This window comes from Paramormyrops kingsleyae, chromosome 13 (assembly GCF_048594095.1).
Source record: "Paramormyrops kingsleyae isolate MSU_618 chromosome 13, PKINGS_0.4, whole genome shotgun sequence".
In the NCBI taxonomy this organism is placed as follows: Eukaryota; Metazoa; Chordata; class Actinopteri; order Osteoglossiformes; family Mormyridae; genus Paramormyrops; species Paramormyrops kingsleyae.
Genome location: NC_132809.1, coordinates 15,303,289 through 15,314,828, shown reverse-complemented (window position 1 = coordinate 15,314,828; position 11,540 = coordinate 15,303,289). Strand labels below are relative to the sequence as shown.

General features: G+C 40.3%; 1 protein-coding gene across 1 annotated transcript; it reads right to left on the bottom strand.

The window, feature by feature from the left end:
- Positions 1 to 2,063: 2,063 nt before the first annotated feature.
- LOC140578177 (uncharacterized) lies at positions 2,064 to 10,040 on the bottom strand. Its single transcript, XM_072698258.1, has 10 exons — positions 9,966 to 10,040; positions 5,366 to 5,549; positions 4,606 to 4,708; positions 4,456 to 4,530; positions 4,281 to 4,361; positions 3,943 to 4,109; positions 3,756 to 3,818; positions 3,469 to 3,665; positions 2,953 to 3,112; positions 2,064 to 2,400 (listed from the first exon to the last, which is right to left on the bottom strand). The coding sequence occupies exons 2-10, from the start codon at positions 5,544 to 5,546 to the stop codon at positions 2,264 to 2,266; spliced, it is 1,164 nt and encodes a 387-aa protein (XP_072554359.1). The 5' UTR covers positions 5,547 to 5,549; positions 9,966 to 10,040; the 3' UTR covers positions 2,064 to 2,263.
- Positions 10,041 to 11,540: the final 1,500 nt, after the last annotated feature.

Sequence of the window (11,540 nt, the reverse complement as noted above, 5' to 3'; positions counted from 1 at the left end):
ACTTTAGAGAAGATAAACTAATGCTTTCATTTGTTTTTACTTTTCCTTTTTTAAGTAAACATATAAGTCAGAAGAAAAATATTGAATGTTGATATAGTTAACAAAAATATCCAATATGTTTTAATGGGTTTACAATGTTAAACAAAAAATTATCATATCAGTGGGACTGTACTATTTCAGCAGCTGGAGCTTGGAGTCTTTTTGTATGTCAGCCATTGGCTCTTTATTGTGTTTCTCGTGCTCTTCAGTACAGGTTTTATCCCAAGCAGACAGTGCTTAATATATAGTTGAGAGCAGACCCTTCAGCCATAATTTTACGCCAGATGAGGGTCAGGTATGGGACCCAGAATGACATCTTGCAGACCCAGGTGACATCTTGCAGATTTACATATACAACATAGTGAAATGTGAACCTGGTACTCTCATATAGGCCATAGACCAGGGGTCACCAACCTTTTTGAAACTGGGAGCTACTTCACGGGTACTGAGCCATACGAAGGGCTACCAGTTTGATACACTCTCCTTAAATCATGTATAATAAACATGTTTTAAATGCTTTCTTTTAGATATTGCCATTTTCAAATCTATATAAATGCAAATGTGATTAAAGAAGAATAGCAACAGGATAAAATTACATTTCAGACACTGCTCAATGGTGAGTTGTGCTACTGTATTTTTAGAACAGGTCCGCGGGTGACTCATGTGGTCCTTGGGGGCACCATGTTGGTGACCCCTCCTATATAGACTGTAGTCAGAATGATCTTCCATGTTAAGACTAGTTCTGGTTGGAATTTTTTTAGGAATATTTATCTGACATCAGGCCAGAATTTTACGGCAGGTGAGGGCTAGGTACGGCACAAAGCATGTTACCAATGCTGAAATGGATGACTGTCAGCCAAAGTCGTCCGACACGAAAAATGCCGACTGTCAGCCAGAATCCCTTACCGTGCTCAGAACCGTTCTGGCCCACACGAAAAGTGCCGACTGTTAGCCAGAATGGCTCGCCGTGCTTATAACGGTTCTGGCCCACACGGAAAATGGCGATAGTCAGCCAGAATCGCTCGCCGTGCCCAGAACGGTTCTGGCCCAGATGAAAAATGCCAAATGTCAGCCAGAATCGCTCACCGCGCGTAACTGGGAACAGTGCCATCATTGCCAGACCTGGCCCATATCTGGTTGACATACCACTTGCTATACCAGAACTCAGCGTGCAGCGCCGGCTTGACGCCAGATCTGGGCCAGACCTGTCTTCTATGTGCCTGGGCCACATAGACCAAACCACAATCGGGCCACATCTGGCATGCCATAATGTAAACAGTGCCATCATTGCCAGACTTGGCCCATATCTGGTTGACATACCACTTGCCATGCCAGAACTCATCCAGCAGTGCCGGTTTGACGCCAGATCCGGGCCAGACCTGTCTGCTATGTGGGTTGTGGCCCAAATCAGAAAGTCCACGTCTGGGCCGTCACAGGGCCGTCATTCTTTGCGGTATCTGGGCCAGAGGAAAATGAATACTGTGGGCCAGATCTGGCCCAGAAGAATTTTGCTATCTGGGATGCTTAAACATTTTCCTCTGGCCCAGATACCGCAAAGAATGACGGCCCTGTGACGGCCCAGACGTGGATTTTCTGATTTGGGCCACAACAGGCCCAGTGACGGCCCAGACGTGGATTTTCTGATTTGGGCCACAACGGGCCCAGTGACGGCCCAGACGTGGATTTTCTGATTTGGGCCACAACGGGCCCAGTGACGGCCCAGACGTGGATTTTCTGATTTGGGCCACAACGGGCCCAGTGACGGCCCAGACGTGGATTTTCTGATTTGGGCCACAACAGGCCCAGTGATGGCCCAGACGTGGATTTTCTGATTTGGGCCACAACGGGCCCAGTGACGGCCCAGACGTGGATTTTCTGATTTGGGCCACAACGGGCCCAGTGACGGCCCAGACGTGGATTTTCTGATTTGGGCCACAACGGGCCCAGTGATGGCCCAGACATGGTTCTACCTGATTTGGGCCATAACAGGCCCAGTGATGTCATAAACCACAATGGCTACACAATTGATTTCAATAGTTTATTTTTACTATAATTATATTTAATTACACTTCAGTTTAACTTGAACACACAGATGAGGCATTTAAAACACTTTACAACATACAAAATATCAAAAAATATGGCCCTGTAAAACTGATTAATAAAATTTGAAAATTGGGTGGTCGAAAACAGACACAAAGAAAATCCAAAAACAAAACAATGTGAATCAAGTCTCATTTGCCCTTCTTGCCCGTTCCTTCCTTCCTCCATCCCTGTCAGGTGCCAACTGAAGCCACTTCTGGATGTTTTTCTCCGCCTCCTGGTCCGTTGCAGTCCTCGTCAAAGAATTTTTTCTAACAGCAGCTAAAACACACAACACTATTAATGCCACCTGGTTCTAAGGCATTGAAATTAAATCATACCTTCAAGATCAAGACAGCACCCGGAGTTTAGGATAAAACAATTCCAAAACACATACAGTAGTACACAAATAAGGAGATATGAATCATTATATCCATGACAGAATATAAACAAGTAAACAATTTTTAAACAGGGTTATTCATTTCACCGTTTTATTCACAATAACAAGTCAAAGTAATTGTATGCATGTAGGTATGCAATCTGGTCTAATCTCTGTTCTGGTCTGGGGGAAAAAAAAACCACACTCATTTGAACTGTAACTGTCCAGAAGGCTGCTATATCGAATACCGCACAGGATTTCATTTTTATATATATAACAATAAGATATTTCTAGCACTTGAAATTAAATACACAAAGTCATAAACTGGAACTTGCAGGACTCATTTTTAAGAGTTTCAGATATCACCAGTAACAAAGGAGCAACGGACTGAACTGATGTCCCGCATGAACAGAAAAAAATAGACAAGGTGCCAGTTTGGATTAGAAACAACTTACCTATCACAACTTCTTTCAACATCAAACGCTGGAAGCCAATCTTTCCATTAATCCCTCGCATGTTGATGCTCTTTGCCAGTGTGTTTGTGATGAGTGCGTTCATTATCCGCCACACACTCTCCCTTACATTTGACCCTCCTTTCAGAGCCAGGTAATGGATCTTTAAATGAAAAGGCAGAAAACCATTTAACTGGCTTCTCTACAGTTTAGTCTATCTACAGAGGTAAACATTATAAATAGACAGGACGATTTAAATTATGACCCATTTTGTATCTTCATGGGTTTTACAAGTTTAAAAATAAAGTCTGATAGGGAATACAATTTGATTGTATTATATGACTCTAATGAGGAAAAATGTGCAGCATTTTCTGACAACAGTGGTCTCAAAAACATTGTCTCAAAATATTGGCACCTGCTAAAACGCAAGGAATGTTGTTTTTTACTGTTTTGTTTTTTCTTCTACGGCTCACTTTCCTGGCAAGTAATATTTAAATATTATTTGATTGATACACTTACCAATTGATTTTTGAAGTCGTTATTTCCTAGTCTCTCTTCTAAGTTCTCAAGGGCGTGCACATCAGCAACTGGTAGCAGATCCTGTTCAATACCAGTTTCTTCTTCAGCTATGGATTTTAGACCCTGAACCGTCTTGAATATAGATTTCATTTGTTCCAGCATGATTTCCTGATTTGTCAGGATAGCACGAAGTAGTGCTGGGAGAAAAAAAGTAAACATTTGCAGTCTTGGTAATATGAATTGCAATGCATGACACTCAATCACCATTTATATTTTTATATACTTACAAATGAAGAGATCACACTGTTGCTGATTGGCGCTTGATGACACATGACCTCTCTGGTGCTGATCTGCAGAAACAGTGTATTGTCAGAGTAAGTGGTGCTGGTCCAAAGACACAATCTCTTTGGTGTTGGTCTGGCAAAGTGCATTGGGGAGACATGAACCCTTCACAACGTTCGTCTACGGAAGTACCGTCTCTGTGGGCCTGGTCCGGAGACATGCTGGCTCTGTGATCATGGTCCGGAGAAAAGCTATGTCCCTGTTCTTGGAACACGCCTCTGTGGGCCTGGTCTTTGGACGCATGTCTGTGGACATGCTTTTGCCTTCTGGGGATCTGGTATGGGGATGCACTGCCTTGCCTGTATTGGTTTGGATCATTAACTGCTCTGGACTGAATTATCATGAAATTCATTTATAAAATTTAATCGTATTGGTTTTGAAATGGAGTAATTCTTAACTTTCACAAAAAGTGAGTGAAAAAGAATTTAGCTGTTATCCCGTTACAGAAACATAAAAATGCGGATACAAACCTTGATTTTGCTTTGGAAGAGACAATCCCTTTAGAGCCAAGAGAATGCAAAATTTTTGGTGCAGTAGGCAGCAAACCTAGTCTGTAGCAACATACCAAACACAGCACAAGCATTTTAAACATACACAGGTAGTCAAGATTTGCAAGTCAAATGAATATTAGAAGAATATACATACTTGTTCCTTCCCTTCACTTTTGGCAAGGGTTCTTCCATATCATCTTCTTCTCCAGGTAAGCACACAGGCTTTTGTCTTAAGAACCAGTCATTGTTACAAGGCGCAATTGTCACTTTGTCAACATAATCAAATGGAAAAATAATATCTTACCTCCTTCTTCGTTTGTATTTAACTGGCGAATCCTCACCATCTGTATCAAGGTCTGTGTTGACAACAGCTTCAGGAAGTTTCAAACGTGCCTCATTGTAGTCATCTAAAAAGATGAATTAATGAGCCTTCTCCCTGTTTTTGTTTGAGCAATTTTGACATATGCCTTGTATACATTATACTACTTTTTACATTCAGGTTATGATGGTTGGCGCAGGAAAGCACAGAATCTTGCAGTTCTGTATGCAAATTAGTAAAATGGGTTCTGCTTACATCTAAGCACATGGACCAAATGAGTCTCAAACTATCTCTAAAAGGTGGCTGTAGGAAAGAAAAAAAAAAAACATTGTTTGGTTTGTCAAAATAAATTTTCATTCCTAGTGTGAACAGTGCCAGAATGTCAAAATACAATATACAGAATAGCCAATCACTTCATATTCCTGAACCTTCTCACATGGCAATCTTAAAAAAAAAATGATGTTACGGACTGGAAATGGGAGCCCAACGAACACAATTTGGACTTACAGTCCTTTTTGTTCGTATGTCTGAAAGTTTGTAAGTTGACAGTTCGTAAGTAGAGGAGCACACACACACACACATACACACCCTCACACTATACCACCAACTCATCATTTTTCATAATTCCAATATTAAGTAAAAGTGGCAAATTTGTTGGAGAACTGACCATATTCATACATTTTACGTACAAATACTGTTCCCAAAAACAAACATTTTAAAATATATTTAACAAAACTGAACTTACCTGATGTGAATATAACTTTGACACTGTATGGAGTCCATCCATCACCAGGGCTATCTTGAGCTTTTGTGGACTTAACAATATCTACAGTGTTTGGAGGCCAAAAACACTGTCCATCTCTGACCCAGGTTGAAGGCACCAGTTCCACTTCATTTGTGGCTTCAAATACAACTATATGATACATTTCCTGGAAATAATGAGACCTGAGCTTTACAAAAACATCCAAATAGCAACTAAAGGGAATCAATGCTTCTTGTAACTTTCTCCTTTTGAATGTAGAAGAGGTGCAACAACAAATTTATCATAGAACGGTAGTCTGACATATTTCTGCAATCCTATTTCTAATCTGAAGCATTTGTTAGTCATGGACAAGTCTGAAACAAGGTAAATCCCCAACTCTCTAGAGTCAAATGGATATCCATAAAATGGTTCCTGGGTTCTGTATTCTTTCCCTACAATAAATACTTCCTGTCCATCAACAATTATATTTTCAACTAAAACTATTTTACTTTTCATTCTGACACAGCAATCTCTTTTAGAGATACTCAAAGTCACACCATTCTTGGTCAGTTCCTTGAACTGACATATTTTCCTTGTAAATGACTTTGGCACAGGCCCATCAGTGTGTTCATGCTTACATGCTGTATGTACTTGGACAGATACCTCACCAATACTACTGGCATCAATTTCAGATAATCTCCGGATTGCTTGAGTCAATGGATTGTTTGGCCCCCTAACCATTTTTTTCAGCTGTCCCAAAAATTTTTCAAAAGGGAAACCAGAAATCAAATCCAAATTTCCATGTTGTTTTACATCCTGACTAAGATGTATCAGACCATGCACATTATAAACTAAAAATTCTGGTCCATATAAACTGCTAAAGTGTTCAACAAACCCAACAAGAAGAGAATGTGCAAGGTCATTCATAATGAAACAGTATTCTGGGCTGGCTAAAATGTAAATACCAACTGACAATAACATGAAGTTGTCATAAACTGCAGATTTCAAAACATCCTTAAGAACAACTGGCCCAGTATATAACAAAAACTGACGCAGTTCTGTTGCTTTCCATCTATTTCTCTCAGCCAATGCACGTGGTCTTCTAGCAAACTCTACTGGAATGTAATCCTTTAACCCAACTAGCCTACTTGAAATCAAGGAAGCTTGACTAGAGGATACTCGGCAACGAATAGGGCCAGGTGGACCCATCCACAGGTCAAGAAGACGCCTCATTACCCCTAAACATACCAAGTGCATGTAATCAAGAGGAAATGTAGCAACCATGTCAATATTGACATCAGATAATGGAGAGTGCTCATGGTGGTGTTCTTCATCTATTTTTTGTCTAAAATCCTGATCAGTCCTTAGTGGTGCATTGACCTCTGGGAATGTCATCCGGCTGCCTATTCGTACACCAGTTTGATGGCATTTATCACAACCATGATATGCAGTATGTGATTTAACACCTTTGATAAAAGCTCGAGCTGGAGTGTCACACATAACAGAGGCAATATTCAAAAGTAATGTTTTTCCCATGAAAACAAATCCATTACTCACTGTTTTCAATTCATTCACCAACTGCTGCAAATACTCAGACACAGAATTTGGTTTAGAAGTTCCACAGAAAAGACCAATTACCACCGGTTTCATGCTATGCTCTTGTAACATACCAAGAATTGGCCAAAACTGAGTCTTTGTACTTTTAAAGAGAGGCAGACCATCAAAATTCAACTGCAGTCTAAAGACATGTCTGTCTGGCACAACAGAACACAATTTAGTAAGTATCCTTTGAAATGAATTCAGTATTCCAAAATAGTAGAAAACTCCACCTGCTAAAGTCTCAACCTTAAAGACTGTTTTTGTTTTGAGCAATGTCCGTCCATCTTTTGGCAAAAGAGGATGGTAACATTTCAGAATGGACAGAAGAGCTGATAAAGCCATTAAGGAGATACCAAACTCAATAGCCCAGTCCACCAAAGAATTTCTTAAGTCAGAAACACTATCACTAGAGTTTCCATGTCCCATATCATCCTCATCAGACTCATCAAACCAGTTGTCATAAAAACTATGTTCTCCTTCCTCATCAGCACCCAGCTCATGCTCCCCATCACTAGCAATCAGCATATGGTCATATCCACCAGAAGCTTTACCCGGCAAGCTTTCCTCCATGTTTATTGCAAATGTGGTATTACTTTGCTTGTTTTGTATTGACTCTATAATAATATATCTACTTTTTTTTTGGCTCGCTTTCTTGCATTGCTGCGTTCATTGTAGGTCCATGCACCCTCCATAAATACCTGGGACTAGTTCTGCCACCTCAAAAAATGTCAACACTGCCCTGCAAAAAAAAAAAAAAAGCAGTCATTCAATAAAACCAAAAACACGTCATTCATACATCAAATAAGCCACATTTTTTCATTTCAATACTGAATTAATGTATATGAACTGTCAGTCATCACTTACTTAGAATTGTCAATTGTGATCAATTGTCATTGGTGACACACCACAGCAAAATGTGTCCTCTGCATTTAATCCACATGTGACATAAGAGGGGGAACTAATTCAGCCCCAGAGAAGTAGTGCTTTGGGGCAGTACCTTGCTCAGGGTACCTTAGTGGTGCCTTGCTAGTCAAGGATTCGAACATGCAATCTTTTGATTACAAGTGTGCTTCCCTAACCATTAAGCCACCACTGCCCACATTACCATTACTTCATTAACTATTCCACAAATAATATGTATCAAATATAAAATATTATTTTAATAGATCAAAATGACAATTAAATGTCAAAGATTGTGCACTGTTTTGGCCTTTGGGTGTTGTCTGTGCTTTTGTAATTCCATTCATTCAGGCATTGGAACTGACTTTTGAAATTGAAATTTAAGCCAATCAGAAAATAGCATTTCCAGTTGTCGCGCAAGTCTGATCATCAGTTTCAGGTGCGATCTGTCACAGCCTTCGCCTGTTAATTTCAGTGGCGCAAGCTTTATCACTTCTGAGAGATAAATGTCGTGTGGTAGAGGTCTATAGCGGAGCGGGGCGGGAGCGGGATGAAAAATCAGTCCCGCGCAGAACTCTAGTTGGAATAAACGCAGAGCCGCGCCAAAAATTTAAATGTTACCCTATATTTCTCTCATTTTGACTGAAATGTTTCTATTGAGACTGTTTAGATATTTTTTAATTCAGGTCTGTAGCCTAATTAGAAACGTTGTTGGTTGTATTTTTGTGGAAAACTGGTTAGCCAAATCTACCCTTATATAAAAGACATCTTTAATTCGCAGACGGAGTCGTGCCCACATAATATATCCTATTTTTCATAAATTCAGTTAGTTAGGCAACAAATAAATTTGGTACCTTATTTAATTTTTATAAGCCAAGATATAGCATTTAAAATGTGTTCGGTATTTTTGGCCCACCATATACGGGAGCGGGTCGAAATATTACACATTTCTGCGGGAGCGGGAAAGTAAGTCGCGGGAGCGGGATGAAAAATCATGTCGTGTTACGCTTGATATTGTTGTGCTAAATGCGCGTCCCACGGTCAATACGTGAGACTTAAGAGTAGGGGTGTGCAAAGCAGCCGGTATTTGTATCTGTATTTGTATTTGTTGAGGGGGGAAAAGTATTTGTATTTGTATTCGTATTCGAGTAAAATTCAAAATAGGCGTAAAAATCCAGTTTTTTTGCGTTGCACTTCTAATTTACGTTATAGTGTAAGTATTCTTTAATTATATCCATTATAATAATTATGGATATGCAGTAGACAGAGTAACTTAAACGTACCATATAACTCCTACAAGTGCATACAATTCGACACAACTACACAAGCATTGTTTTAACCTTTTTAACCAAACGTTAACGTTACTCTGTCAACAGCCTATTGTCTAAATTACCGAGCTAACAGAGCTACGTAAACAGAGCGAACATGAGAGCACCTGACTGCAGACGTCAATAATGCAGCGTAATGGAATAATCTCCCGATCAAACTCCGCTTCCCGAAAGTTATAAACTGCCTCCGGAACCCAGTTAAGGTACAAAAATCTATTCAACAAAAACAGTGATACAGTTAAGTCTTTTTTCGCTCAGCCGAGCCTTCTCTGTTACTGTGTGGAGCAGCCTGTGTCAGTCACCTCTTTTACTTCCCCCCGACTCCTGAACTCACTCACTCACTCATCCGGGCATGCACTGCGGTCTCAAGAGGAAACGCAGCTTTTTGATATAAAGTTTTTCTTGTTCCCGAATACAAATATTTTTTAAAGTATTTGTTCGAAATAAGTATTCGTAAAAAACACATTATTTGTGCTTTTCCGAATACCGTATTCGGGTTCGGCTCCACCCCTACTTAAGAGCTATGCAGATGTAATCTAATGTTAAACATCTCATTAAACTTGAGAGCACTGTAGGTGTTTTGTTATGTCAAGGCGTGTGACTTGTTTGAACCGGCTAATGTTAACGGCAGTTAGCCACCTCTCTTAACTAGATTTTAAAAATGAACGATAAATCCCAACACACCATTCCAGCTATTCCCGCCAGAATCTTAAACTAAAATCTCTGACTACAACGGCTAAATGGAACTTTAACATTAACTTAAGTATTTTACTTACCACAAACCTCTCGTTATTTTTCAGCAATCGACAGCCGATACATTCAACAACCTCAAACGGAGTACAGTGAGGTGAAGTGACGCCTAACGGACTTTGATTGGTTTAAACTGGAATGTTTCAGGATTGGCCGTTCAGCGTAGACGATCAAATACGCTATAAATATTTTTCAATAGAAAAAGCCCTATACACAAAGTATTCCAAATGGATTTATATTTGTAAAAGACAAGACTTTAGAGAAGATAAACTAATGCTTTCATTTGTTTTTACTTTTCCTTTTTTAAGTAAACATATAAGTCAGAAGAAAAATATTGAATGTTGATATAGTTAACAAAAATATCCAATATGTTTTAATGGGTTTACAATGTTAAACAAAAAATTATCATATCAGTGGGACTGTACTATTTCAGCAGCTGGAGCTTGGAGTCTTTTTGTATGTCAGCCATTGGCTCTTTATTGTGTTTCTCGTGCTCTTCAGTACAGGTTTTATCCCAAGCAGACAGTGCTTAATATATAGTTGAGAGCAGACCCTTCAGCCATAATTTTACGCCAGATGAGGGTCAGGTATGGGACCCAGAATGACATCTTGCAGACCCAGGTGACATCTTGCAGATTTACATATACAACATAGTGAAATGTGAACCTGGTACTCTCATATAGGCCATAGACCAGGGGTCACCAACCTTTTTGAAACTGGGAGCTACTTCACGGGTACTGAGCCATACGAAGGGCTACCAGTTTGATACACTCTCCTTAAATCATGTATAATAAACATGTTTTAAATGCTTTCTTTTAGATATTGCCATTTTCAAATCTATATAAATGCAAATGTGATTAAAGAAGAATAGCAACAGGATAAAATTACATTTCAGACACTGCTCAATGGTGAGTTGTGCTACTGTATTTTTAGAACAGGTCCGCGGGTGACTCATGTGGTCCTTGGGGGCACCATGTTGGTGACCCCTCCTATATAGACTGTAGTCAGAATGATCTTCCATGTTAAGACTAGTTCTGGTTGGAATTTTTTTAGGAATATTTATCTGACATCAGGCCAGAATTTTACGGCAGGTGAGGGCTAGGTACGGCACAAAGCATGTTACCAATGCTGAAATGGATGACTGTCAGCCAAAGTCGTCCGACACGAAAAATGCCGACTGTCAGCCAGAATCCCTTACCGTGCTCAGAACCGTTCTGGCCCACACGAAAAGTGCCGACTGTTAGCCAGAATGGCTCGCCGTGCTTATAACGGTTCTGGCCCACACGGAAAATGGCGATAGTCAGCCAGAATCGCTCGCCGTGCCCAGAACGGTTCTGGCCCAGATGAAAAATGCCAAATGTCAGCCAGAATCGCTCACCGCGCGTAACTGGGAACAGTGCCATCATTGCCAGACCTGGCCCATATCTGGTTGACATACCACTTGCTATACCAGAACTCAGCGTGCAGCGCCGGCTTGACGCCAGATCTGGGCCAGACCTGTCTTCTATGTGCCTGGGCCACATAGACCAAACCACAATCGGGCCACATCTGGCATGCCATAATGTAAACAGTGCCATCATTGCCAGACTTGGCCCATATCT

Coding starts and splice junctions, on each gene's coding strand:
- LOC140578177 (XM_072698258.1), bottom strand. CDS start 5,546: ATGTATCATATAGTTGTATTTGAAGCCACAAATGAAGTGGAACTGGTG. Junction 3,819..3,942: donor GGACCAGGCCCACAGAGACG/GTACTTCCGTAG, acceptor CTGTTTCTGCAG/ATCAGCACCAGAGAGGTCAT. Junction 3,113..3,468: donor ACGACTTCAAAAATCAATTG/GTAAGTGTATCA, acceptor TTTCATTTAAAG/ATCCATTACCTGGCTCTGAA.